The 27,198-nt window shown below is 51.0% G+C and overlaps 8 protein-coding genes across 8 annotated transcripts; 2 read left to right on the forward strand and 6 right to left on the reverse strand.

The window, feature by feature from the left end:
- Nucleotides 1-99: 99 nt before the first annotated feature.
- TOS4 (Tos4p) lies at nucleotides 100-1,639 on the reverse strand (the record flags this gene model as incomplete). Its single annotated transcript, XM_076629033.1, has 3 exons — nucleotides 100-255; nucleotides 329-1,491; nucleotides 1,558-1,639. The coding sequence occupies 3 exons, from the start codon at nucleotides 1,637-1,639 to the stop codon at nucleotides 100-102; spliced, it is 1,401 nt and encodes a 466-aa protein (XP_076491216.1).
- A 377-nt stretch (nucleotides 1,640-2,016) lies between these two features.
- On the reverse strand, nucleotides 2,017-10,353 carry BLM10 (proteasome activator BLM10; the record flags this gene model as incomplete). Its single annotated transcript, XM_076629034.1, has 29 exons — nucleotides 2,017-2,024; nucleotides 2,096-2,344; nucleotides 2,404-2,584; nucleotides 2,651-2,739; nucleotides 2,797-2,950; nucleotides 3,008-3,120; nucleotides 3,180-3,462; nucleotides 3,522-3,586; nucleotides 3,652-3,765; nucleotides 3,829-3,963; nucleotides 4,027-4,177; nucleotides 4,234-4,615; nucleotides 4,679-4,860; nucleotides 4,925-5,283; nucleotides 5,357-5,416; nucleotides 5,481-5,974; nucleotides 6,039-6,133; nucleotides 6,194-6,408; nucleotides 6,472-6,646; nucleotides 6,711-7,034; nucleotides 7,108-7,674; nucleotides 7,740-8,021; nucleotides 8,080-8,486; nucleotides 8,558-9,105; nucleotides 9,165-9,333; nucleotides 9,408-9,503; nucleotides 9,567-9,583; nucleotides 9,655-9,997; nucleotides 10,278-10,353. 29 exons carry the CDS (start codon nucleotides 10,351-10,353, stop codon nucleotides 2,017-2,019), a joined length of 6,333 nt encoding a protein of 2,110 aa, XP_076491217.1.
- Nucleotides 10,354-11,096: 743 nt separating this feature from the next.
- JCM6883_002352 (uncharacterized protein) lies at nucleotides 11,097-12,176 on the reverse strand (the record flags this gene model as incomplete). The annotated part of the gene is made up of 1 exon (XM_076629035.1): nucleotides 11,097-12,176. One exon carries the CDS (start codon nucleotides 12,174-12,176, stop codon nucleotides 11,097-11,099), a length of 1,080 nt encoding a protein of 359 aa, XP_076491218.1.
- Nucleotides 12,177-16,218: 4,042 nt separating this feature from the next.
- JCM6883_002353 (uncharacterized protein) lies at nucleotides 16,219-17,337 on the reverse strand (the record flags this gene model as incomplete). Its single annotated transcript, XM_076629036.1, has 1 exon — nucleotides 16,219-17,337. The coding sequence occupies one exon, from the start codon at nucleotides 17,335-17,337 to the stop codon at nucleotides 16,219-16,221; it is 1,119 nt and encodes a 372-aa protein (XP_076491219.1).
- Nucleotides 17,338-17,891: 554 nt separating this feature from the next.
- On the reverse strand, nucleotides 17,892-18,869 carry JCM6883_002354 (uncharacterized protein; the record flags this gene model as incomplete). The annotated part of the gene is made up of 1 exon (XM_076629037.1): nucleotides 17,892-18,869. The coding sequence occupies one exon, from the start codon at nucleotides 18,867-18,869 to the stop codon at nucleotides 17,892-17,894; it is 978 nt and encodes a 325-aa protein (XP_076491220.1).
- A 522-nt stretch (nucleotides 18,870-19,391) lies between these two features.
- On the forward strand, nucleotides 19,392-20,893 carry JCM6883_002355 (WD40 repeat domain-containing protein; the record flags this gene model as incomplete). Its single annotated transcript, XM_076629038.1, has 7 exons — nucleotides 19,392-19,394; nucleotides 19,450-19,658; nucleotides 19,721-19,905; nucleotides 19,979-20,136; nucleotides 20,200-20,293; nucleotides 20,357-20,576; nucleotides 20,668-20,893. The coding sequence occupies 7 exons, from the start codon at nucleotides 19,392-19,394 to the stop codon at nucleotides 20,891-20,893; spliced, it is 1,095 nt and encodes a 364-aa protein (XP_076491221.1).
- A 426-nt stretch (nucleotides 20,894-21,319) lies between these two features.
- Nucleotides 21,320-24,264, reverse strand: RRN3 (rDNA-binding RNA polymerase I transcriptional factor; the record flags this gene model as incomplete). The annotated part of the gene is made up of 4 exons (XM_076629039.1): nucleotides 21,320-22,042; nucleotides 22,101-23,533; nucleotides 23,599-23,938; nucleotides 23,995-24,264. 4 exons carry the CDS (start codon nucleotides 24,262-24,264, stop codon nucleotides 21,320-21,322), a joined length of 2,766 nt encoding a protein of 921 aa, XP_076491222.1.
- Nucleotides 24,265-24,570: 306 nt separating this feature from the next.
- ALE1 (lysophospholipid acyltransferase) lies at nucleotides 24,571-26,945 on the forward strand (the record flags this gene model as incomplete). The annotated part of the gene is made up of 9 exons (XM_076629040.1): nucleotides 24,571-24,621; nucleotides 24,715-24,998; nucleotides 25,137-25,337; nucleotides 25,411-25,686; nucleotides 25,758-25,823; nucleotides 25,890-26,087; nucleotides 26,155-26,193; nucleotides 26,258-26,833; nucleotides 26,900-26,945. 9 exons carry the CDS (start codon nucleotides 24,571-24,573, stop codon nucleotides 26,943-26,945), a joined length of 1,737 nt encoding a protein of 578 aa, XP_076491223.1.
- Between the last annotated feature and the right edge of the window lie 253 nt (nucleotides 26,946-27,198).

Consider the following 27,198-nt stretch of genomic DNA (forward strand, 5'->3'; position numbering starts at 1 on the left):
TCAGGCAGGAGAAAGAGAGCAAAAGAGGAGTTCAGGAAAGATAAAACATATTCTGCCTCGTTCAAACAGTTCGTCCTTCTACAGGTCTACCTCGCCGGTTCACTTGGGCTTAGCCCAGAAGTATCGAATCGGTTTCGAAGTCCTAGCTCCCCTAACTCGTTTGACGAAAGGTTCGAGCGCTTCAACTCTCGAACGAGACGGATCGAGATCAGGGATGTAGTAATAATAAGGCGGAAGAGGTCGACCAGCCGCGTCCTATTCCACTCTCTCACTATCAGTTCACTCATCCCATGAATGGAAAGAGTGGGGGGGGAGGCAGCAGACGTACCTTGAGACCCGTATTATCAATCATTCCAAACATCCTTTCCCCCTTCAAAACTTCCTGACAAACCGGAATCCACGCCCTCAATGCTTCTTCTTCTCCTTCCCTCGTTTCCTTCAACTGTTCAAATCGTTCTCGATCGTTGTTGTTGTCGCTGAGAACGGACCAGAGTTGTTGACCTGATTCTTTGAGGAGAGCACGAACTAGTTCATCGACTCCTACAGTGGAACGAGGGTGGAAGACGATCGTGGAAGCGAGGAGACCGGGGAGATCGAGAGATGGAGAGGAGGCGAGGGAACGAGCTCGAAGCGCCGCGGGAGAATCGACGGAAGAAGACGAGGACGAAGAGATCGATAAAGAGGGAGAAGTTTGTCTTGAACGTTTCGCTGGTCTTGCTGCTGATTGTCCCGCCGCTTCCGATTCGTTCTCCTCCTCACTATCATCGAGTGACCCAAGTTCGCTCGAAGAATCGAGACTTCTCTTCCTACTCGCGATTCGAGCTTCCTCCTCCTCCTCCTTTTGTCGACTCGCATCGACCGTCACCTTCGCGTTCCATCCCCAGAACGCCAATTCAAGAGTTCTCCCATCCTCGACTTTGAACCTCGCCAAACTACCCATCTTCCATAATTTCCCATCGATTCTCATGCCGTTTTGTCCAGTTACTCGTACTTCAATCGTCACCTTTCCTTTCTTCCCGTTCTTCCCATTCTTCTTGGACGAGGAGGTGGATTTGACGATTCTAGCGGAACAGTGAATTCGGGAAGCGTTCTTTGCTGATTTAGGGAGTAAAATCGGGATTGATCTTTCGAGAGGATCGTAGCCGGGTGAACGGAGTCGGGGGATCGCTTTCTTCGCTTTTCGTCCGAAGTAAAGTACCGTGTTGGGGACTAATCGGAGGGAAACTGTTTCTGATTCTTCCTCTGCTTGTTCGTCGGCAAGGAGGAGAGATTGATGAGATTCAGATTGAGGTTGAGCGACTTCGAGACCGAAAGAAGGGGATGAAGGTGGGAGTGTATCGAGTAGAGTGGATCGTTTTGTTGGGGTCGAGAGAAGCTTCTGAGGTGGAGGTGCGGGAGAGGAGGAAGCGTGGAATGCGTCGAGACAAGAATTCGAGAAGAACGGAGATGATGAACCGTTCAATCGCGAAGGGGACGACGACGACGAAGAGACTATTACATGAGGTCCGTCAGTTACTGTGACATCGTCAGAGAGCGGGAAGAAGAACAGCGACTAACTGTTTTGCGCAGTCGAGTCGACGAACGAGCGTTTCGAGGGCGCCTTGGGAGACGTAAGTTGGTTAGAGATATCTCCTAGCATCTTGTTGACTTGATGAAGGTGAGAGTCGATGAGGAAGAACGCAGAGAGAGAAGACTCAGAAGTAAACAAAACTGGATTCTTCGCGTACACCTTTCGCGTCTCTACGTGTTGTTTTTCGAGAACTCCTGTCTCTCTCTCTTTCGAAGTTGAGCTCGCACAGCTATAGCTTGCAAAGTGTAGAGCATCGCCGTCGAAAGAGGACCTCAGGGAAAGATCGCGAAGACTTGTATTTTGCAAAAAACTATGGGGAAAAATATTGCGAAGAGCTAGCAAGTATTTACAGTAGGAAAGGCGCGGAGGAATTGAACAAGATACAGCAGGGATGTCATGTGATGGTGTTGCGCAGCAATCGAGAGAGATAGTGGGAGTGAGAGGGATCAAGCGTCTGCGAGATGGTTTCGAAAAATCAGCTTTTTCGTTTTTCGACAATGAGCTGATCTCTCGTGTCGAACTCACAATACGAAGACCCAGTCAACAAATCATGTAAATCTGCCAACTGTTCCACCGTGAACGCCTTCTGATCCGTCTCCCATCCGTCCTGATGAGTTCTCTTGAAATCTGCCAAAGTCGCTCGAACGGTCGTCGACAAAGGTGGTGGAGAGGCAGAATGTTTCGACATGGTTTCGATCATAATTTTAGGGATGAAGGGTGGGACTTCGTATGGGAAAGCTTTGATCAAGGAACTGACTCCGAGAACGGCGGAATCTGAAAATGTCGAAATCGAGTCAGACTTGCGACTGAAGGAGAGAGAGGATGAGACTTACGAGCAGCGATGAGAGCTTCTTGGTATCCAGCAACTTCGTTCCCGTTCGCATCGCGTCGTTTCGGGATCTTCGTCGAACGGAGGACGGAGAGGAAACGGTTCGAGAGGGAAACGATCGCGCTTCGTTGGGAACATCGAACGATTCCGGATAGAGTTGAGGCAGATGCTTCACGAACTTCGATCTGTGGATGTGAAAGGAAGATAGTTTCAGTATCAGGAACAGTGCTGAAACAGAAGCTTTTCCTCACCTTTGGATCTCGAAGGAGGTCACACAGTTGGTCCATGAGTTCAGCGACGAGTTCATCATCGAGGAGATACAAGTGATGATAGTAAAAGACTAAAGGCGTCTACGAGTCAGCTCGATTCGACTCGAGGGAAAGTAGTAGAAACGAACCTTGAAGAGGGAGAAGTACGTCTAATCGAACTCTCCAGCTTGAAGAGTCTCGCAAGAGCGCAATGAATTGTTTCATGAGTTGTTTCGCCATGTGTTGAGGGAATTGAAGAGCTGAAGAAGCGAGAAGAACCCGAGCGGCCGTTCGACTCAATTCCTGCGATTTCAATGAGGGTCAGTCGTTGTTCGGTCAAGAGTAGAAGATAGGACGTACAGGGTTATCGGTACTTTCTTGCATTCGGAAGAACTCGGGGAGAAGTTTCATGATGAATGGGAAAGCAGTTGAAATTCGTGTATCGCTGATACTTCCCCAAATCCACGTCAAGACTGCGAGCGATAACAAGGTCAATAAACAGTCTGTGCATTGATACTACGAGATCACTCACTCGTCATTGAAGCACGATCGTAAATCTGAGAAGATTCCGCCGCAGGTTTTCGAACCGCTCTCCATTCTGCCAACTGTTTCCCGAACGCTTCGATCATCGCAATGTACGCATCATCGACTTCTAGTAGATCTTTCGTCGTGTTCTCCGCCGCGTGAGAGTCTCGCAAGAGTTGCTCGACGGACCCGTACGAAGGGTGAAGTCGGAGTTCGCAGAGACTTCGAAGGTTGTCGGCAGTCGCTGAGCGGACTTCTTGATATTGATGCGCGATGTTGTCCGAGTACATCTACACGATAGAGCTCGAGTCAGTCTCGTCGAAGATAGAGAGGAGGGGAATGCTCTCACCTCGATGAATTTCGGTGCCCAGGGAGAAAAGTGCCAACCGAGCGCCTTTAACGCAGTTCCAACCACTGTTCGCACGACTTGGAGCTCAGTTGACGATCATAAGTTCATATAGCAGGAGTAAATGACGAACGATCTTGTTTCTTTGCGACGTTGAACGCTTCAGACGAATCTTTGTCGATCGAGAGCGAAGTGAAGTAATCGACCAGAGGTTGGTTGCGACGAGGGTCTCGAGCGTTGAGGATATCTGTTCGTAGCGAGAAGAGTGAGCTAACATCGCTCCCGTCAACGAGGGAAGGGAGCGACGAACATTCGGCACACATTTCCCAAGCGATTTGAGTTTCGGGAGTGATGCCTTCAAAGATGGCAGGAAGTCGAGGAGTGAGCCAATCCCATACGACCTTCTGTTTGCTCATCGGCCAGTGCTTGCTACCTCGAACCATTCCTGCGAAAGAAGTTTGTTCGGTTCAGCGAAAGAAAAGTCAACGAGTGATGTGATTTGACTCACCTCCGATCAACTCTCCAGCTGCACGTTGCTTGTGTCGATCCTCCTTGTCTGCGACGAGATCAGCGAGAGCCGGGAGAACGAACTCGCACGGTGCATCCTCGAAGACTTGGAAAATCGATTTGACGATAGTGATAACGTCGGCGGCGAGATACTGGCAGTCTCAGAGTCAGCACAGTAATTTGGCTGAGACGCGGGAGGAGAACTCACGTCGACAGTCTTTTCCATCGCGAGATGTTTGATGAAAGTTTCCCACCAACTCGCTTGAACGATGATTTCCCTCAACGTCTCGATCGCTTCCTTCGAGCTCACGTCCCATTCGAAAGGTGCCTCGTTACCCTCGGGCAAGACGTAGTATTCGAGCGAGTCTCCCCAAACGAGCCAACCTGTGTTTTGTTTGTCCATCAAACGAGTTTGCGGTGTGAGAGGCTCAGAGAAGCTCGAGATGAAGTTCTCGGTGAAGTCTTCAGGGAGAGGGTGGGGGAGATCAACCTTGCGACGGAGAGGGTTCGAAGTTTGTTGGAGCAAGAGTTTCTCGGAAGAACCTCCCGACATCGTTCGAAGTTTGATGAAATGAAGAATCTTCGCAGCTCTGTTCGTGAATCCGGATCAGTACTCTACAGGTGAATGAGCGAGATGGTGAGAGGCTACTCACGCAAGCATCGCATGAGTACGTTGATTCGGGAGCTCAGATATGAGTTGTCGAGCCATGTACGCCGCGACGGCAGGTCGTTGAGGTTGATCTCGTCGAATGAGGACTCGGAGTAGTCGAGTAGCGAGGAGGGAGTATCGCCAATGAGTCGAGGGATCTTGAGCGAGAGAGAGAAGTTGCGGGAGCTGATTTTCGAGAGGAGAAACTGAATCAGCGACGAATACGAATGGATCACTCGAGATGACGTACTAGGTCGTCGTAGGCTTCATTCTTCTGTTCGATACGCTGTTGAGCTTTCGCAGAAACTTTCGCGAGGAGTTCGTCATCTTGGCCAACCGAAATCATCTGTTCGAGCTGTTCAGCGCTCCGATTGAGGGCTTCCGATTCGACCGTCGCTTTGAGCGTCGAAGGTTCAGCGACACGAATGATGAAATCGTGAGTGATCGTCTTGATGAGGTTCTGAACCGAGGGTCGTTCTTGATGAGAACACTGCAAGATCCAGTGAAGGTATCGAGGTCCGAATCGCCAGTCGAGGATCGCGAGATTCTGTGTCGCCTTGCTTCCGAGAACGTACAAAGCTCCTTTCATGACGTCGTGATCCGTACCGGCTACGAGAGAGAAACAGAGTAAATAGATCAGCTGAGCGGATCTCGCGGAGATCAACGGAAACGAGAATATTACGTTTCAAAGCGTCAAAGAGACGATCGTAGATGAGCGATCGGGTACCGTCAAAGAAGTGAACTATGAGCCCGAGGGCGGGAGTCAGATTGGCTCGACAGCAAGAAAGGGCAAGAGAATGACTCACTCATTGAATCGAGACCTCTTTGAGCTGACCGACGAACCTGAAGGTAGACGCTGAGCGAGAGATCGCAAAGGTCCTGAATGAGTAGGTCATCGAGCTTCGATCGCTTTCGGTAAAAGCTGTTGAGCCTCATCCTCGAAGCTTGATACAGACTTGCTCTTCGAACCCAAACGAATCGAGGGAACTCTCGTTGATTGCGAGTCGTGCGAGAGATATTGAGCGAGAACTCGTAGGATTTCTTGACGGCTGCGTAGTGGTTGTGATCGCAAGGGTAGTCCAACTCGAGGACTCGAATCGAAGAAATGAGCATCTTGACGGCGTCGATCGAAGACTCTTGTCCAGCCGTCGCCTTCAACGTTTGTACTCCACGGTGGAAAAGCTGTCCAGCTCGTTCGCGGAGACCGAGTACGAATTGATAGCGAGGGTCGTTCGGATCTTGAAGCGGGATGTCGACGGTGCAAGCCGGAAGATGATCGATGAATTCAGGTACTTCGTCGCTGTTCGTCAAGGGAATATCAGTAAGATACTTTAGTGTGTACTGTAGAGATCGCGAAAACGAACCCAGCATCACTAGCAACTAAACCAAGATCTTTGGGAGGACCGAACAAAGCCAAACTCGAAATTCCCGCGAGAGCTGAGCGCACGACGTTGCAGAACTGAAAGGGTTCGCATCAGTCTCGAGGTCGTCGAACTGTATAGCGAGAGGGAGGACTCACTCGACAGAAATCGTTTGTCCATTCTTGACTCTTGCTTTGACCTCCTTGAACTTGATCGAGAAGCTCGTCGAGTCGATCGAGAGCGGGACTGACGATCTCTCGCAGAAGCTCAATCGTGAAATCAATCTCCTCCTGACTCGCAACGTGCCATTCGACCTTGACTTGTTTCGCTTCGTACAGTCGACCCCAAGTTTCATGATGCCGTTGTTTGAAAGCTAGAGACAAGGAGAATCATCAGCCTATGCTCACGTGGTGACAGAACGATCGTAGTAGCTCACTCTCACTGTTCCACTCGTCGGCGTTGACAGATCGGTAATCTCGAATCCATGTGTTGCTGAGAGTGTTGCAAGCGAGAGCGAGAATCTTGGCTGATGTTGTGTAACTCCTTTCACTCTTGCTGTGTTCGACGAGGAAGAGGAGGAGAGACTTCAACTCGTTCTTGTAGCGGAGAAGCTGTCGAACCGAGGCAATGATCAGTCGAGAACGAAGGGAGACGACAGGTCAAAGTGCGACTCACCTCTTCTCCAGAGTTTGTCACTGCACCAGTCAGGAGTCCGATCCAATGATGCAAGGTTGTATCACTCTCGATCGGGACATTCGTCGTCGTCGTTCGCGTGCTCCCGGCTCCACCTTCGATTTCCATCCTGATGTTGAGATCGCAGAGTTTGAAGAATTTCGCTAGAGTCTTCTTCGAGTTGGCGCGAGCGAAACACGAGACGAGCTGTGAGACTACTCGAGCCGAGTTTGATCGAACGTTCGAAGTGACTTCGCGATGGACGATGTCGAGAGCGAGGTCGAAGAGAGGATCCGAGAGTTGACCACAGAGGAAATCGCAAGCCGCCTGCCAATCGAATTGAAGGTTTTAGCTCAAGGAGGTCAACTATTGAGCTGAAAGGAAAGAATCTCCGACTGACCGTGAGAGTTTGAGTCATTTGATCTTCCATCTTTCCACCACTCTTGTTTCCCTTGCCCGGTTCAGGTAGAGCATCGAAGACGGCGAGAACACCTCTGAAGAAGCTCGAGACCCAATCAGGGAATCCAGCAGTCATCGTCCTCACTCCATCGTCTTCCTCCTGTCTCGATAATTTCGGCGAATCTCCTTCTCCTCCTCCTTCTCCGTCGACGCCTTCTCCATTGAGCACGAACGAAGGGGTATCACGTCGACGATTGCTACGTTCCTCTCCATTGTAATCGAGAGTCATCGGAGTACCGCTTCTTCCTCCTCCCGCTCCATTGCCTTGAGACGTCGAAGTAGGTTGAACTTCGGGTCGCGTGAGGTCGTCGACGACGATCTGAGAGCAGGCTTGAAGGACAAAGATACCCGTTGACATGGTCTTGATCGGGTCGTTAACGTCGAGACCAGGGAGACAGAGATCGAGGAGAGGTAGAAGATGTTTCGCTCCTCCGGGATAGATTCCTCGCGAAACGAGGATAGGAGAAACGGTTGACAAGGCCGTGATAGCCGCAGTCGTTCGGTGTGTCTGGAACGGAAGGGGAGTTAGCTCGGCTGTTGGGAAGAGCTGAAAGAACGAGAAATGAGCCTCACTTCGGTGAGAGTCTCGAGTGCAGGGTAAGCTCGTTCGAGCAGAGGAGGGAAGATGAGGTCGGGTTCGAGTTGAGCCATCGTCTTGAGCGCAGACTGAGCGTTCGCGATCGTGATCGGGTCTCGCGAGAACATCGAGAGGAGAGCGACAGTTCTCATCGTCTTGACGAATTCTCGACGGATCTTGAGGGTGAGACGCCATTCGTGAGGAGTCTTGCACTCTGCTCGTTCTTCCTCTTTCCATCTCTTGAGGAATTCCCAAGTGACGCTTTGAAGGAATCGACCCTGTCAGCGCAAGCGAGTTAGTTTGTGAGCGAGAGAGATCTTTCTGAGGAGGACTCACAAGCATCGGGGCCCATCGACCGTAATTACTAGGGTGAAAGAAACTCTCGGTAGCTTGAATGAGTTTCGCGAGAGCGTCGAGAGCTTTCGAACCACCGAGGAACGTTCGATCCTTCTTCACCTTGGTGAGATTTGCCGTCGCAACTCCGAGAAGACCGTGCGAATTGGCTTTCGATCCGGGAGCAGGTGAACCAGCTCGACTCGGGACTTTCGAACCGAGCGGAGTTGAACCTGAAGGACTCGAATCGTTCGACATTGAGTAGACGATTATCGCTGCGAAAGAACTGAGCTTCTCCGCTGGTCGTTTCATCGTAAGTGCGACTCCTGTTGCGCTGCTGTCGGAAGTTGCGAAATCCGTCGCTGCGACCCCTTGAGCTCCCGCTTTCGTTCCTCCTCCGACTGGTACACCTGAGAATTCCCATCAAGACAGGCATTAGTATATGAAGTGACCAATGACTGAACTCGAGAGAGAATTGCACCCATAGTTCGGAGACACTTGGTCATGATGAAAGCGAATTGTTGATCTGTGAAGATTCCGACATCTTTCCTGATCCCTTTCCACTTTGACACCCCCGCACTACCTCCCGGAGTTCTCGTACCTTCTTCCGAGGCTTTCCCCGTGGATTCGTATCGAGAGTCTTTGAGGAGGTCTTCCAATTTCGGATGCTTGTCGGCCAAATCAACATACTCTCCCTTCTCGTGCATGATCTCTCGCAATTCTTCGATGATGTCCGGGTGGGAGATTCGAGGATCGAGATGTTGGAAAGAAAGTCGTTCTGCGAAATCGAGGAACTGTTCGTCGTAGATTTCGGAGTTAAACGCCGACCACAACTTGAAGATCGCAGGGAGGTAGTATTGAGGATGAGAAGTCGGTAGGAAGTGAGTGCAGAAGGCTTGAGTCGCGAGAACCGAATTGAGCGTTGGGGAGAGGCGAGGGAGGAAAGTTGCGAGCATCGAAGGGATCTCATGCGGAGGGAAGAAACGCTGCGAGTATTCAGTGAGTGCCAAGAGATTCGTCGAGACGTTTCTATATAGAATGAAACGAGTTAGCTTGTCATCTAGGAGACACAGAGAGAATTCACTTACGTGATTCCGGTTTTTCGTTGTTTCGGGAAGAGCTCTTTCTCGAGGATAGCGTAGATCGGTCGCCAAGGAAGTTGCAAGTCGGAGATATCGATGCGTTTCTTGGGTTCGAGCAGCGTAATAGCTTGATTGACGGCGAGGTCGACCAATCGAGCGTCCATTCCCGGCAAAACTAGCGAAGGAGCGAGAGAAGATGAGCGATCTGATGATGGCGAACTAGATACGTCGAGAGACTGAGTGACTTACCACATAGATCAAAGTAGAGTTTCGCTAGTTTCGCTCGAAGGTCACGTTTCATCGGGTATTTGAGAGAAAGCCAACATTCGAGTCGGTGATTCCATTCTGTTCGCAATTCGTCAGCAGCGGCTCTCAGAACGATAGAAGACAGCTGAAAGTGTGACTCACGAACAAAGCCAACGTCGCTGAGATGCGAACGCGCAAAAGTCAGCTCAAGAGAAAGATTGTAGAACTCAAGAAACGGGTTTCCACTCACTAGTCTTTCGCTTTGACGCAATCGATCAACCTCCTGACAATCTCTTCGAGCCTCCTATCCATCTCCTCTATCGATTCCGCTTCATAGGGTAACGCTTGAGGGTAATCCAACTGTTCTTTCCTCGGTTTCTCCTTTGGCTTGACGAGTTTACTCTTCCTCCTCTTGACGGGGTTCGACCCGTTTGGGGATGGAGTTGTTACATGACGGTGTGAGTCGAAAGGATTTGCTCGTTCAACGGCGGGAGAAGGAGTAGCTGGGAGGTGAAGGTCGTCGATTTCTTCGTCATCAATCTCGTCGACGGGATCTTGTTCGGGCGAGTCGACTTGTAGAGCATCATCTTCCACTATCAGGCAGCACAGAACGATTGGGTTAGCTCTGAGGGAGAGGAGAGAGCTCCCCACATCGATCGTCGACGAAGCTCCGTCTCTACTGCTGTTGCGCCCTCCTGATACCGAAGCCTTTGCTTTTGGTGTTGATTCTAACCCTTCCTCGGTCTCCCGCGACCTTACATTCCCTCTCCCTCGCGACATCGCTCTCGTGACCTCAGACCTCTTCCCAGCCTGTCTCCCCTACAGATCCGTACAGACTTTCCCGAGATAGCTCATAGTGTGAACATGACTTACTCTCGGCAGCTAAATGGTCGAAAGATGGGGTTGAAGAGGAGAAAGAGCGAGAGTTTGATGATGATGAGTTCCTCATCTCTTGCTATGGGAGAAGAGAAGCAGAACTAACCAGAGATTGACTCGAGGTTGTTCAGAGATCGAGTTGTCGTAAGCGCTTGCGACTCCTCGAGAGAGTCGAATCTTCGAAGGGGAACAAGCTTGGAAAAGCGTCGCCAGCGCCTCGGAAATTTCGCTTCTTTCGGGCCCGCAACTTCGTAACTTTCCGACTCTTCAGTCTGTTCGAGGTCGGTGGACAAAGATGAGGTGCTCCTGTGCTTAGCGCTTCGAGCCCGAAATGTCAACTTGAGTGCATTTCGCACCATTGCGAAAGCACTGAGTAGAGCTCAGGTGGAACAGACAGATACTGCAGCCAGTTGAAGCTCAACGAGACCTCAACAGGAAAGGGGTTCGCTTATCGAGAAGCGAGACGATGGATTCGTTGAGGGGTGAAGAGAGAGCCGGCGAGCTTTTCGACCTTTGACTCAGGATTCTGGGCGCCGTTCCTGTTGCTGCTCCGATGAGGCGACGACAGTGAGCTACGAAAACGAACTATCTTGACTCGGAACAAAGATCCACAAAGCGAGACAAACTACCTCGGACAAACGGAAAACAAAATCACGATTCGACGCAGGCCAACGATCCTCCTCAACTTCTGCCACAACTTTGCACTCGTAGCTGTCCCAAAGACGACGGAGCTATCTGTGTGTCAGAAGGGAAAACGTCAGGGAGATTTGCCACAAGACAGAGGTTGAAATGAGAAGAACTTACGGATTGAAAACTTTACCAAATCAACCATTTCTCACCGAAACTCAACCTGATTCCTCGTTCTCCAGATTCTCCAATCAAAAGGACTGCTTGGCTTCCTCCAGGACGTTTAGGTTCATCCCACCCATTGTGGAAATTGACCCTCTTCAGATTACTTGTAGCGGGAAGAGCGCGAAGGAACAGACGAACGAACTCAGGCGAGGCGTCTTTGTAGTTGTACTCGACGGAGAGGCTGACGAGATGGGGAGGGAGAGCGGTGGCGAGTTTTCCGGTCGCGATGAGGTAGACGCTAGCTTCTCCTGTGATCTCTTCGACGAGGACAAGGGTGCGGATCACGGAGAGCGGTGAGAGGACGCGAAAGACGTTTGTGACTGCCTTCGGCGTGTCGCTGGGTGAATAGAGACGGAGACGTTCGAAGTGCTTGAAACTGCTGAGAACCAAATCGTCGTCGAGCCATACGGACAGGTAACGGAGGGTGTCTTGCGAGCGCGTGAGGAGTGAAGCCAACGGAAGGTTCGAGCCGAGTGCGCTCGTTGCTACGGTCTGCTTGAAGCCTTCATACGCTCCGCGGAGAATCGAGTCGCCGTGATCTCGAATCGGGTAGGCACGCCCGAGACTGAACGAAGGGTTTCCTCTGACTCCATTCGAGATTTGATGACGTTCAGCTGCTTGGTCCATCTCAGCCAGGACCCGTGGTGTCGGATTGTTGAATCGGAAGTGTTTCGCCGAAGTCAAAAATCGTAAGAGCCCATCGATAAGAACCGACGGTTTACAGGGAAATTGTGGAGTTGGTTCCCCGTCGTCGTCTTCATGGTCAGTAACGAAGACAACGTTACGAACGAGCGAAACAAGGTTGGGATTGCGGCGAAGTTTCGAGAGGAGGAGGGCTGTGTTCGGTTCCAATCCGTATCTAACCGGTCGTGAGCCTCGATGATCCAGATAGCCGACAATCCAAACGCTGATGCTGGCGTAGAGTCGGGCTCGTGCCGCCGTGAGGAGAGCCTTCGAGACCAAACAACATCGAGCGAGATCGGAAGTGTCTTCCACGTGGTCGAGGATGCATTTGAGCTCGTCGTAGGTAAGGAAGGAGATCATTGATGGAGAGCTGAGTAGGAATGAGCAGCTGGAAAGGGGCGAGAGATAGATGGAGAGGAAATGAGATCAAGGATGACGAGATGAAAGGGAGTCAGCGACCCGCGTGCGCTGGCGAAAGAGTGTGAGTGTCGAGTGTAACTCACGACGAGGGACTGAAGACGCGCGCACGGAGAGGAGAAGAGAGGAATACATATCGCTTCAAGCTTCAAGTTTCGGGTTCTAATTCGCAAGTCTTACGCAAGAGTCTTGGAAGAACTAGTAGTAGTTCGAAAACCGTCGACCGGCAGTGAAGAACGAGAGCGAAGCATTCCATACAGTGAACAGGTCTAAACAGAAAAAAAAGGGAGACAGAAAACAGCTTCCGACAGAATAGAATTGAGCTTCGACTTTTCGACCCGTAGATTGACCAATCTCCTCTGATCCTTCCGGTAATTCGTGTGCGTAGCTATTGAAAAATTCTTGAGAACGTCTGTTGTCCAAGCAGAGAAATGTTAGGGAGAGTAGCGGGTACAGAGGGAACGAAAGCGAAAAATCTCGCAGGCTTTACCAGATTCACCAATACTCGCTGAGACTCAATTTGATTCCTCTTTCCGCGAACTTGTCCATCAGTTCATCTGCTTCATTTCCCTCTGGGAGTCCACGTTCGTCCCACCAGTAGGAGAAGTTGACCGTCCTGACTCGCTCGTGGCCGGAAGAGCTTGAAGGAGCGACAGACACAGATCACTCGGGGCCTCCTTGTTGTTGTGTTCGATCGAGAGACTAACGAGACGGGGAGGAAGAGCGTCGGCAAGTTTTTCGGATTCGAGGAGGCGGATGGTTGCGAGGCTTCCAACTCCATCGGCAAGGACGAGGGTACGAAGGGAGAAGAGTGGCGGAAGGACTTTCGAGACGCTCTCGACCGGCGTGGAGGAATCGGAGGCTCACCAAAGGCGAAGACGCTCGAGGTGAGTGAAACTCCTGAGATCTAAATCTTTGTCGAGGAAGATGGAGAGGTATCGGAGGGAGTGTTGTGATTGTACGAGGAGAGAAGTTATGGATGAGCCGGGCGGGTCATAGTACCAGGATTGTTGGAAGCCGTCGTACTTTCCACGGAGAACCACGTCGAGCCTTTCGGTCGACTGCGCCAGACTGAACGAGGGAATCCTGTTGTACTGAGTAACGAGTTGATGACGTCCGACGGCTTCGTCCATCTCGGTCTGGTAGTATCTGGGGAGATCGAGATGAAAGTGTTTTGCTGAGGTGAAGAGTTCGAGAAGTTCATCCAGAAGTTCCGTTGGATTGGGGCGAAGGAGTGAAAGCGGTGGCAGCTCCTCCTTCTTTGTGAATAACAGCATGTGTGTTAAGCTGACATTGCGAACGAGGGAATGTAGGTGCGAATGTTGGCGAAGAGTGGCGAGGAGAGTTGTCGTTTTCGGCTGCGGTCCGTACTTCATCGTGACGAGCGTCTCGTTCCCGGATTTTACCTTGATCTGATACTCGAGCGCCTGGATGTGAACGGTCTCGTAGAGCTGTGCTAGAGCTACCGAGAGGAGAGCCCTCGAGCTTAAGCAGCATCGAGCGAGATCTTGCTTACCCTCCACCTTTTCGAAGATGCATTCGAGCGCGTCGTACGGAAGTGCGGGTAGCATGAAGTGACTGTTATTGATGAGTCGGTACAGACGGAGGCGAGCGACGACTGATAGAGCAAAGAGGAGGAGAGCGAAGGGCAGAATGCAAAACGAAAGAGAATCAGCGAATCAGACACGACGCTGTGAGGTAGTAGCATCGAGAATGACTCACGACAGGGATGCGCGGAAGCTCGGTAGGAGGGAAGGAGAAGGAAGAGAGAGAAGAGATTCGATTTCGAGAGGCCCGCGTTTCATTCGAAAAGCGATCCGTGCCTTCGCCGCGGACAAATTCGACGACGACGACAATAGCCGGTTCCGTCTCAGCAGGAGAGAGGATCCAGCGAAGCAAAAGGACAGAAACAAACCATCTTTACACAGCGCAACGAATCGACAAACACGCCCGACCGAATGATTCCGACATTCTTCTCGTTCAATCCTCCTCATCTTCTTCCAAAGATCCGAAGTGGCTAGCAGGGATGACGAACTTGTTCGCTGTGAATGGGAAAAAGTCAAGGATGGTCGCAACAGAAGCGAGAGGAGAAAGAGATGCAAACCTTAAAATTCCCACCAATTCGTCCATTTCTCGTCGAAACTGACTTGAATCCCTTTTTTGCCAAACTCTTCGACCAGATCCGTGTGTTGATCTTCCCCGAAAGGCATAAGCTCATCCCAGCTATTGAAGACATTGATCCTTTTCAGGTTGCTCGCGTCCGGAAGAGCGTGAAGGAACGGAAGAACCAGCGCAGGCGAGGGGTATGCGTAGCCGATCCCGATAGAAAGATGAGAGAGACGGGGAGGGAGAGCAGTGACAAGTTTTCCAGTTGCGAGCAGCTCGACGAGAATCTCCTCCTTCCGTGAGTCGAGAAGAAGAACCCGGAGGGAGGGGACTTGCGCAAGCATTCGAGCGACGTTCGTGAATGCCTTGGAGAAATCTGAGGGTAGCTCGAGGCAGAGCCGTTCGAGGTGGACGAGGGGACTTGCGCAAGCATTCGAGCGACGTTCGTGGATGCCTTGGAGAAATCTGAGGGTAGCTCGAGGCAGAGCCGTTCGAGGTGGACGAAGCTTTCAAGATTCAAATCGTCGTCGAACGACTGAATATGCAAGGAGCGGAGGGAATCCTGAGATCGTTCGAGGAAAGAAGCCAAAGACAAGATTGAGCTGGAAGTGTCGATATCCGAGGCCTGCACGAAGCCTTCGTACGCTCCTCCGAGAACCTCGTCGTAGGAGTCGACATGGAGCGTGAGGTTGAACGAGTGAATTCCGTTGTTCTCAGTGACCATTTGATAACGTTCGATAGCCTCGTCTATCTCCGCTAGGTAACATCGAGGGAGGAGAAAATGAAAGTGCTTCGTTGAGGTGAAGAGTTGGAAAAGTTCCTCGAGAAGGTGCAGCGGCTCGAAGGGAAGCATTGAGGTTGGTGGCTCAGCGTAGTCTTCTTGAATGAAAGGCATGAACAGGAAGTCGACCTTGCGTACGAGGGAGCAGAGGTGAGGATTTTGGCGTAGGGTCGAGAAAAGGACACGTGATTTCGGGTCCGACCCGATGCTCTTGATCAGCAAGAACTCCCATGTTTCTTCATAGTCGTAACCGAGAGCCCGCACACGGATCATGGCGTAGAGTCGGGGTCGAGCGATCGAGAGGATGGTCTTTGAAGTCAAACAACATTGAGCGAGATCTCTATTGTCGTTCACCTGGTCGAGGATGCTTTCGAGCGCGTCGTACGGAAGGGAGGGAACCATGTGATCCAGCAGAGTCGGAATTGGAGCGAGAAGCTGGAAGGGGGAAGAGAGAAAGAGATGATGACGAGATCTTCAAGAGAAGGGATGAAACAAGAGTCAGCAGATCACACACGCCAAAGGGACAGTATTAGAGTCGATTGTTACTTACGACGAGGAAGCGAGAGGACCCTAACGGAGGAAGGAGGGAAAGAGAAGAGACAGAGAAAGAGAAGAGACAGAGAAAGAGAAGAGACAGAGAAAGAGAAGAAATTTGCTCGACTTCTCCCGAGGTTACTGCGTCGAGTTGTGAGCAACCTGTGACACGATTACGGATGTGAGACGAAGACGAGAGCTAGCAGTGTTGAGCTGGCGCGCGCGCGCGAGAAGCCAAAGAACCGTGGCCCCTCTCGAGCTTGAATCGAGAAAACCTTGCGACGCTGTCCGTGCGACAGAACGGAAAGGATAACGACCAACGACAAACAGCCTTGCATAGGACATAGTAACAGAGTTCTAACAAGACACCTTCAAGCAGACGGTTCAGACCCCTCTCGACGATAGATTCCTTCACTTCCAAACAGTCCTCGCGAGCTTCTTCCGATCGTCCGTATCCGTGATTGATGTCGAAAGAAGGAGACCATCTGCATTGCCTACAAGGGGAGATGTCGAGGTCAGATGCGAGGCAAGCGAGCTCGAAAGGAAGAGACAACCTCACACATTTCACCACGTCAACCATTCCTCGTCGAAACTCAGCCTGATTCCCCTTTTCTCATACTCTCCAATCAGATCACCCTCTTTACTCTCTTCGATTCCCTCTTGTCCAGTCCTACGAGTCCCCTCCTCTTCGAAGTCGCCGTCTTCAATCGTGTAACGGAGGAAGTTAACCCTCTTCAATTTACTCGTGGCGGGAAGAGCGCGACGGAACGAAAGAGGGGCATCGGGTACGGTCTCTTTGTAGTCGTATTCGATCAAGAGAGTCGCGAGAAGGGAAGGGAGTGCGTCGGCAAGTTTTCCAGTTGCGAGGAGGTGGACGGTTGCGAGGCCTTCAACTGCATCGGTAAGGACGAGGGTACGGAGGGAGGAGAGTGGAAAAAGGACTTGTAAGACGTTCTCGGCCGCCGTGGTCGAGCCGTAGGGCAACCAAAGGTGAAGACGCTCAAGGCGAGTGAAACTCCTGAAATCCAAATCTTCGAGGGGGGCGAAGAGGTCTCGGAGGGAGTGTTGTGATCGTACGAGGAGAGAAGGTAAGGATGGTTCGTCTGCGTCACGGATCCAGGATCGATGGAAGCCTCGATACTTTCCACGGAGAACCGCAGCGCTGCTCTCGGAGAAACTCGCCAGACGGAAGGAGGGGATTTCACTATTCTGACCAGAGAGTTGATGACGTTCGACAGCTTCGTCCAATTCTGCTTGGTAGCATTCGGGGAGATCGAGGTGGAAATGTTTTGCTGAGGTGAAGAGTTGGAGAAGTTCATCCAGAAGTTCCGTCGGTTCAGGGCGAAGGAGTGAGGTTGGCGGCATCTCCTCGTCGTCTAGGAAGGGGTCGTACGTCAAGTCCACCGTTCGAACGAGAGAACGGAGGTGCAATTTATGGCGAAGGATGGAGAGGAGAGTCTCCGTCTTCGATTGCAATCCGTACCTCATCGTACTGATTGTCTCGTGCCCACGTGTTTCTTGCATCTCATATTCGACCACCTCAATGCGAATGGTTTCGTAGAGTCGAGGTCGAGCTACCGAGAGGAGAGCCTTCGAAGCCAGACAGCTTTGAGCGAGATCTTGATCGTCCTCCACGTGTTCGAAGATGCATTCGAGCGCGTCGTAAGGGATGAAGGGGACCATCAAGTGGATTCGACTGGTTCGATCGATACGGTCGGACACGAGTGACGGGAGTTAGAGCAAAGAGGAGGAGAGTAAAAGGGTCCTGCAGGAGCATGCAAGGTGAAAGGGGGTCAGCGTATCAGACACGACGAGGTAAGGTAGTAGGGTCGAGAATAACTTACGACAGGGAACTGCAAAAGCTCGCGTTGGAGGGAAGAAGTAGGAGAGAGAAGCGATCCGATTTCGAGAGGTCCGCGTTTCATTCGAAAAGCGATCCGTGCCTTCAGCGCGGAGAAATTCGACGACGACGACAATAGCCGGTTCCCTCTCACCAGGATAGAGGATCCAGGCGAAGTAACAGGACAAAAACAAACCATCTTTACAACGCACAACGAGCGACAAACACTTTCGACGAAACAATTTCCAGATTTTCTCGGTTCATCCTCCTCATCTTCTTCCCGTGACCCTGAGTCGCAGCCAACAGAGACAACGGACTCGTTCTCTGTGAATGGGTCAATGTCAAGGCTCGTCGAGAGGAAAGCAAGAGGAGAGTGAGAAGCAAACCTTAACAGAATTTACCAATTCCAATCCTCAACGAGAGTCAATCGGATTCCTTTTTGGCTAAACTCCTCAACCAGGTCATTCTCATCAACCCATTGTAAGCGATCTTCTTTCCTGATTGAACCTTTCCCCTCGACATCTTCCTCCCGATCACTGAAAAGATTGACCATCTTCAAGCTGCTCGCTGCCGGTAGAGCACGAAGGAGTGAGAGAGCGGCGGCAGGCGAGGGATCGTTGCAGTCGTATCCCACGGCGAGAAGCGTCAGACGAGAAGGGAGAGCGGATGCGAGTTTTCCGGTTGTGAGTAATTCGATGGAAGCTCCTCCATGAGTAAAATCGGCGAGCAGAAGGGATCGAAGGGAGGAGAGAGGTGAGAGGACTCGAGTTGCGGTCACGGACATCTTGGACGAATCAAGGGGCAATAAGAGGCGAAGACGTTCGAGGTGAATGAAACTCCTCAGATCCAGATCGTCGTCGAGGTTAACAGTCAGGTCGCGCAGGGAAGTTTTGGATCGCTCGAGGAAGGAAGACAAGGACAAAGTTGAGCTGGATGGGTTAGAATGCCAGTTCTGCTCGAAGCCTTCGTACTTTCCACGAAGAACCACGTCGTCGCTCCTTTCCCACCAACACGAAAAACGGAACGATGGAGTATCGTTGTCCTGATGGGCATCTTGATAACGCCCGACGGCCTCGTCCATTTCTGCTTGGTAGCATTGCTTGAGGTTGAAATTCAAGCGTTTCGCCAGGGTCAAAAGCTGGAGAAGCTCGTCGAGGAGTTGCGGCAGTTCGGAGGGAAGGAGTGGAGGCGGTAGTGAATCCTCGTCATCTGTGGAGAATATCGCATAATGGAAGTTGACGTTGCGAACGAGGGAAGATAGGTGTGGATTTCGACGTAGAGTTGAGAGAAGAACGCTCGTGTCCGCGTAGATTCCGTCGGTCTTCGGCCCGTTCCCACTTTTCTTGTATCCAACAATCCAAACGCCAACGGTCATGTAAAGTTGGGTTCGAGCCGCCGCGAGGAGCACCTTCGACGTCAAACAACAGCGAGCGAGGTCGCCTTCGCCGTCCAACTTTTCGATAATGCTTTCGAGCACGTCGTACGGAAGGTAGGGGATCATCGAGGGGGGTTCCTACTGCGACCAGGTGGGAGGAGCAGAAGGTGAGGTAACGAAGCTTCTGTTTCAAGACGAGAGAAACAACTGCAAAGGTCAACGACGACAAGGCACAGCGCAAACACGAGGTACTTACGATGAACCTTCAGGTCGAGTAGCCCGATCTCCCTTCAGCGATAGTTGTACTCGGCTTCGATCGATGACGAAAAGATGAAGGTGAGGACGAGCTTGCTTTCGAGGACGAGGCAATGACGAGCTACTCCGGCAGTGTTGGAAAGCTTCTGTATCTGGTCTTTACGCGCTAGACACCGGAAGGCGACTGGAAGGAGCCGAAGGAAGGAAAGATTCTCGATCTTGATTCTTGATCAAGGTCTCCCTCGACCCTCTTCACTCGCGTTTGCCATGGTGAGTGAACAATCAATCAATCGAGCTAGTCTGTAGCTAACGACTCGTCCAACAGTCGGCAACGTATCTCCTCGAAGGAGTTTCTCCCGCATCATCGAACTCTTCGGTCCTTCCTCGCGACAACAACCCTACCTCACCTCCTCCGACCCCGGGCGGACGCTCGAATGGTCATTCCGATGCGGTATGGTGTACGAGATGGGCGAACAGAGCTCAGGGAGGTCAGGTGGTCCTGACTGGATCGGCAGATCATACAATCAAGATTTGGTACGTTCTTGCCCGTCTCTTCCGCTCTATTCGACGCTGATGAAGAATGGTGATGAGAATAGGAATCCTGCTGCACCCACGAATCCGGCGAGGACAGTACGACCTCCGAAATCGCTAGGGATTGTCGGTCTTGACGTCGATAAATCTCCTCAAGGCGCTTCATTCTTCGTCTCGAATTCGATCGATAGTGTAGTCAGTCGGTTTAATCTCGATGGGGTGCAAGAAGGGAGGAAACAATTGGGTCCAGGTTAGTCAGGGCCGGAAATAAACCGAAGGTTTTTTTTCTCTTCCCTAGACTGACAGGGCACTTTCTCCCGCAGCTGAATCATGGGGACTATCACTGAATCCACGACAAGAGGTGATGGCTACGGCGGGGAACGAAGGCAGAGTGAAAGTATTGTGGGCTTCGACAGAAGATTTCGGAAACGAACTAGCGACTCTCGACGCGAGTGGTCAATTCGGTTCAGCAGTTCGATATGTGAGTCCTTTTCGTTCATTCGACGTTCATGAATGATCTATATTGAAGCTTGTAACTATTTAGAGCAACGGAGGTAACCTGTTAGCAGTCGCGAGTGAAACGGGTTACGTGACTTTATTCGATTCCGAAACTGGTTCTCTCGTTTCAACATTCCCAGGTTCGTCCCTTCCCTCATCTGATCTCCAATTTGTCGATCTGATGGTTCGTTGGAATAACTTAGCTCACTCTGCACCAATCCGTTCAATCACGTTCACCTCCTCCCTCCTAATCACCGCTTCCGACGATAAACGAGTCAACGTCTTCGACCTCCGAGCACTCACTGCTGCTTCGACTGGAGCCGCAGGTGGTGGAAGTCGGAGAGGTCAAGTAGCTAGTTTGGGAGGTCACGAAGGATGGGTCGTTAGCGTCGAAGCGAGGAACGAAAGGCTACTAGCTAGCGGGTGAGTCCTCATCGTCTCTCTCTGACTCTGAAGACTCTTTCTCAAGATTCTTCCTTTGAAACGCCGGACTGACGCTCGACAAATTCGGTAGATCCGCGGATGGAACGATCAAACTTTTCGACCTCTCGGCTCCTTCTTCAGCACTGTCGACGCTTCGAGATCATTCCGGAGACGTATGGTCGCTCGCGTGGGCACCGGAAACTGGAGCTGCTTCCGTGGAAGGGCTCGGAGGAGCAAGCGCTGGATTAGGAGGCGGAAGACTCGTCTCTGGTGGAGAAGATGGTGCGCTCAGGTGGTGGAGAGGAGGAGGAACGTAGAGAATGACCGCAACGTAATGCTAATATCACAAAAGAACAACCGCGAAGGTTGAAATGTTTCTTTCGTTTCTTTTCGAGAGGATTTCGACGATGTCTCGACAGCAAAGTTTGCTAAGGCTCGAGATCTTCTGACATTCGCCTCATGTACGTTCTAGCGCTCTAGTGCAACATTGAGCGCGACAGGTTGGGTCTGGAGAAGAAGGAGTGCAAAGGTTTTCGCTTCGCGTGATTCTTCTTCTCTCTCGTCAGCAGCAATGAGCGAAGAGTGGTCGGAATAGCAAGAACGTCATTGTTACAGCATCAAAGGTAGAAGAGAAAACCCGGAAAACAATAAACCAAGAGAAACCTTTGCGAATAAACAGAAAAAAGCGATAAACGAACGAACGAAAACTAGGTGCGAACTAAACTGATACAACACACTCCTCCTCAACCAATCACTTTCCCCCTCCTCGCGTTCTGGGCTTGTTCGAACGCCCTCCTCCCTCCGAAACTCGCATGATCCGGCGAGAAAGAGATACTCATCGCCTCGAAACTTCTCGCCACCTCGTCCTCCTCGTCTTCGTGCATCGGACTATTCGCTCCACCTCTCTTGTGCATTCCAGGAACTGCCAATCCACCACTCGCCGTCCAACTCTTTTCGTCCTCCGAAGCTTGGGAAGTCGATGCGTCAGTTGATGAATCGTCGTCGGTTGCGGTATCGGATTCGTCGTCATCGTCATCGTCGTCTTCGTCGGCTCCTTCCCATTCTCGATAGATCTCGTCGATGTAGACCGAGGAGAGGGGGAGTTTGAAAGGATCAAAGGGGAAGAAGGAATCCATTTCTTCTGCGACGAGGAGTTGACGAGGTGCGATCGAGGGGGTCGTGAGAGGAGTAGTCGTCGCACTTGGAGTCATGTTACTCGAAGAAGAAGAGCCGAGGGAGAGGGAGTTTGCGGTGAGGGTAGTGAGGAGAGAAGAAGTCGAAACGGATCGAAGAGGAGGCATGGGAACGCCGACTCCTGGAGTCGGAGGAACGGAGGAGGGAGTTGTTTGCGTAGGATCTCGGTAGGATGCGGATCGTCGATTGCCTTCGATTATCGAGTAACAATACATGAATCCAGTTTTGTGAGCGATTGAAGCGAATTGAGCGACGACAGGTTGAGCGCAGACCTAGGCCATGCAGTTTGAGCATGAGCTACGAGTAATCGAGGAGAGAGAAGCGGCTCACCTTGAGTGGATTAAAGCTCGAGCTAACCGCTTTCTTCAGAGTCTCCAATCCCATCATCCATTTCCTCCCCGCGTCTAAACCCAGCAACCCAACCTCATCATCGATATCCTCCTCCTCCTCGAGTAGATCCTTCCACCTGAAGCAGAAGATATAGAACACCGCCTGAGAAACCGCATAAAACACAGGTAATTCTTGCCCACCGATCCCTCCCCTCCCCGTTCCATTTCCTCCAAACCTCGCGAAATCGTCCATCTGTCCCTCCAAGTACTGACACAAATGTCTCACGACTTTTCTCGTCATCCCAGAATCGACAAACTTCGCCCTCGCGACGAAAGAAGCGACATATCCTGCTGCCGCTACCCTCGTTACTGAAGGAGCATCGACGTCGAAGAGAGCTCGACCGAGGAGAACTCCGACGAAATGATCCGAGGCGGTAGTGTCGCGGGAACAGAGGTAGAAGAGTACGAATTGAACGTTTCGAGTTTTGAACGTTCGCAACAGAGTTCGATCGAAGATGTCGAGCAAGGTACGGAAGAGGGTTGTTCGTCGTTCGAGTTGTTCGGCGGATGGAGGGAGGTCGAGAGGAGTGGGAGTAGGTTCTTTCGAGCCGCAAGGAGTCGATTGGGCGGAAGATTGAGGATCTCGGAAATCGAATGGGAATTCAGTCGCGGTTGATAGTTCACCGAATTTGACGGTCGGAGTAGCTACTGAAGCAGGAGTAGGAGGAACAGTCGTAGATCGATTATCGTCGTGAGCTGCTGCTAGATGATCGAGGACGACTCGAAGGATCCCATCCAATTTCGACCGATTGTCCAACACTTTCCGAATCGCCGCTTCACTCATTTTCGCATTTCCCTTCCTCGCCAACTTGACTGCGTCTTCATCGTTGATCGGTTCGGGTTCATCGTCGTCCGAACTCAAATTCTCTAAATCTAATCCTCCATCCGAATCATCATCATCATCATCATCATCCTGATCCGAATCATCCGAATCCGTCGGATCTTCCGTCATCGGTCGATCAACTAAATCCCCTACCGCAGCTTTCAAATCATCAATCTTGTTCTGTCTCTCTTTTTGAGCCAATTCCGCTTCCTGTCTCGCTTCCATTTCCTCCTCTACTTCTTCCCAATCTTCCGGATCCCCTTGAATCTCGACATCGATGTTTAGAGCACGTTCAACGACGAGAGTGAGGACATCTTCGGCGAGTGCGGTACAGTATTCCGTAAGGGAGAGGAGATTGTCAATGTAGCAGATTTGGGCGGCTCGGGGTTCTCGTTTAGAGGGGAAATGGAGTGCGAGGAGAGGAGATAGGGAGGGGGAAAGGGTGGGGACGAGGGAAAGGAGCAAGCGGAGGAGGGAGTGGAGACGGGTGTAGATTAGTCGACGGGTGAGATGAGGGAGTGCAGCGGGGGAAGCGAGAGTGTATGGAGAACCTAAACTCATGACGATAAGGTGAGTTGCGGTAACAACAGAACGGGGTAAGAAGATATGATCTCACGATATTTGAAGCCTTTTACGCATTTATCGAGTACTCCTTTCAACCATTCCGTCCTCGCACTGACTAACGCACCAATGAACCTCATATAAGCACTCACGAACGCTTCTTCCGTCGTAGCCCACGGTACAGCGAGGATCGTCTCGACGAGAGGTTCATGCGATTGATCGAGTTTCGAGACGACCGAAGTTAACGCGTCGAGCCAAGTACGGAGTTGCACGAGTGGGGTCGTCGAGGGAGGTTGCGTTGAGGTCGAGGGATCTTGGGAGACGGGTAGAGAGGCGGAAGAAGGGAGGAGTGCTCGGAATTGGGAAATGATTTCGTTGTATGAAGAATTATCTCCCTGTTGCGCAGTGTTAGCGGAATCGCTTGATCGACTGAGAGAGGAGACTAGCTCACTCTGTATCGCTTTTCGAATGCATCATTCAAGAACGCAGAATACATAGCTCTCCTGTAAGGACCATTCGGTTCATTCGACGTCGATTCTTTCCCCTTTCCCTTGTTTCCCCTCTTGCTCGATTTGTCCTTTCCCTTCTCTTTCTCCTTGGTATCCCTCTGCTTGTCTGGTTTCTGACTCTTACTCCTCCTCGCTTTCGGTTTTTCCTCTTCGACGCCATTCTCAGACGATCTCGACCTCTTTGAAACGGTCGGAGCTGGTGGAGGCGCCATAATACTTGTAACGGACTTCCTACTATTTGACTTTGATCGAGCGGGCTTGACTGAGGATGATACTCCGACCATTTGGAAAGAAAATTAAAGATGAGCCAAAAGTGGCGGTTCCCTGACTTCTCCTGACTGTTTGAGCGTGGCCGAAGTGTTCAAGTAGGTGTATGGAATCGTGAGCGCTCCCAGTAAGCGCAGTCGAGAAAACTGGGTGATCGAAAAGAAGAGAAGAGAAGCGAGAGAATCTTTCGATCAACTCCTCCCTTCAACCACGTTCACGAATCTCGGGCGAGGAGATAGTAAGCTAGAATAATGTTGTTGGACAAGGAATCGGGTTACCTTAGCGACTCTCTCGGTGTATCAGTCAGTTCTTCTCTCTTCTCTCTCCACTTTCTGTTCCCCGACGTCTCTCCTAGCCGGGAACTCTAACTCAAACTCTCTCCGCCCGGAGTCTAGCCGGATCAAATCAAAGTGATCCTCCTCCTCGTCCTCTCGATCCCACTCTCCCTCGTATTCCCTTTCCTTCCCTCGACGACTCGTTCCTCGGCTCAATATTTCTATTCCCTCCTCCCTTCCGTCGTGTTCCTCTGTCTCACGTTGAACTTGAGGAAAGGGTTCCTCGAACTCGTATTGGATTGTCTTGCGACTTGGACGATCGTGAAATTGGGGGTCAAGGCGAAATGGGGTAAAACTATGCCTTGGTTGGTGTTTGCCGTCGTTATGGGTCATTTGGCTATCAAGTGAGTTACACACTCTCTCGATCAGATGACGAGATGCAGGTCGGGAGCTGCAAGAAGAGGCAGTTCTCGAAAGAGAATTGATTCTTCATTCTTGCGAAACTCGTTCTGACTTGACTGACTCGCTTCATCTTTCCTCAGTCACATTCTACGTCAAATCGAAGGCAACGACGGTTTGAGCGAGATCGAAATCACGGGATCCCAAATGGTACTCACGATGAAACTGATTTCGTTCGCCTGGAGTGTCTACGACGGTCAATTACCTCTCGAGAAACTTGACAAGACTCAACAAGCCAGTAGGATCGAGAACGTACCGAACTTGCTACAATTCATGGGTTACTGGTCAGCGAGTTTCCTCGAGTTCGAACGAAATTTCGGGATGAGACTGATTCGTACTTGCTTCCCTCGCGGACAGCCTGTTCTTCCCTTCGATCCTAGCCGGACCTTCCTACACCTATCGTTCCTACGATTCCTTCACCTCGAAACGTCTCTACCTGAAAGAAACCTCTACGACTAAAATCCCGGAACAAATCACTTCGAAAGAGATCCCAAAGGGAAGGAAACGTAAAGCGATGAAACGTTTCATTACCGCTTTGGTGTTTTTGGGCATTTATTCGACGTATGGGGGTCAGTTTGGGATGGATAGATTGTTGGAAGGGAAATTTGTCGCTAAGAGGAGTTTGTTGCAGAGGTAAAGAAACGCTCGACTCTCTTCGTAAAATTGTCGGTGTTGGAGCTCATTCCTGTCGCTTCCCACCTCAGGATCGGATTCATGAACCTGGCTGGATTCGTAGCTCGAACGAAATACTATGCCGTTTGGTGCATGGCGTGAGTTCACCTCAACCTTTCCCGTTTCTCCTTGTCTTTCGCTGACTCCTCGCTTACTCCTCATAGTGAAACCGCCTTCATCATCGCCGGACTCGGTTACAACCCTCAAACGAACCACTACGACGCATCTCGCAACGTCCGTATCTCCTCGATCGAACTCGCCCCGAATTTCAAGATCTTCCTCGATTCTTGGAATATGAATACGAATGTTTGGTTGCGCGAATGTATCTATAAACGAGTTGCAAAGACGGGAAAGAAACCCGGGTGAGTTCGACAGACTACCTTTCAGCTCGTTTCAGTGTTCTGATGGGGTATCGGTTCGAATTCACAGTTTTAAGAGTACTCAGATCACTTTCATTACCTCGGCTTTGTACGTCCTCGTCAGAACCAATCCGTCACTGAGATGCTGATTGCGTTTTTTGGTCGTCGTACAGATGGCACGGTTTCAACCCTTGTTACCTCCTCACTTTCGTTCTCGGTGGATTCGCCCAATCCCTCGGTCGACTCCTCCGTAACCACGTTCGACCCTTCTTCCTCCCTCCCGGCTCGACTACGACCTCTCCTTCTCGCGCGACTCCCGCTCCTATCCCCTCGCTCAAACTCGACCCTTCGAAACCCGTCACTGCTCCACTCGAAAAAGTCAAAATCCTCCCTCCTCCCCAAACCCCCTTGAAATCAGCCTACGACGTCCTCGGTATCGTCTCTACTCAACTCGTCCTAAATTTCGCCGTAACTCCTTTCCTCCTCCTCGATGTACCGAAAACGTTAGCAGCGTGGAAGACAGTGGGTTGGTATGGATTAATCATGGTTTTCGTTCCTACCTTCTTGTTCAATGCTGGATTGGCGAAGGAATTGAAAATGAGGATCAGGAGGAGGGATGCGAAGGAACAGAGAACTAAGGAGGAGGAAGAGAGTGAGAAGAAGAGACTCGAATGGGAGAAGGCGGAGGAAGAGAAGAGGGTTCGTAGGGGAGAAGGCGTACCGGGAATCGGAATGGATGTTGAACGAATGTGCGTATACTGATTCGATTAGTTGGGTCTCGTGTGCTATACTGACTCGATTTAATTCGCGCACAGGATGGATGAGGAAGAGAAGTTGGCGAAATTGGAAAAGAAAGAGTAAAAAGGGGAATCGAAACTTGAAGAGCATCTAGCGTTGATCGCTTTGATCTCTCGCGGGTAACGAACACTTAGATATGATATAACGACGTTCTCCTTTCTTCTGTCAGTACGTAGTCTTTCCCCCCTCCTTTTTAACGAATGAAAACAAAAAGGATTCTCCAGTTCTCTTCAGACAAATCAGCGAGTTTTAGGCTGCAGCACCTATCTACGAGAGTATCTCATCTGTTCAGTCGCTCGAGGACTCTCTACCGTTC

This window comes from Sporobolomyces salmoneus, assembly GCF_050403485.1.
Source record: "Sporobolomyces salmoneus JCM6883 DNA, S_salmoneus_JCM6883_v1_ctg3, whole genome shotgun sequence".
Lineage (NCBI taxonomy): Eukaryota > Fungi > Basidiomycota > Microbotryomycetes > Sporidiobolales > Sporidiobolaceae > Sporobolomyces > Sporobolomyces salmoneus.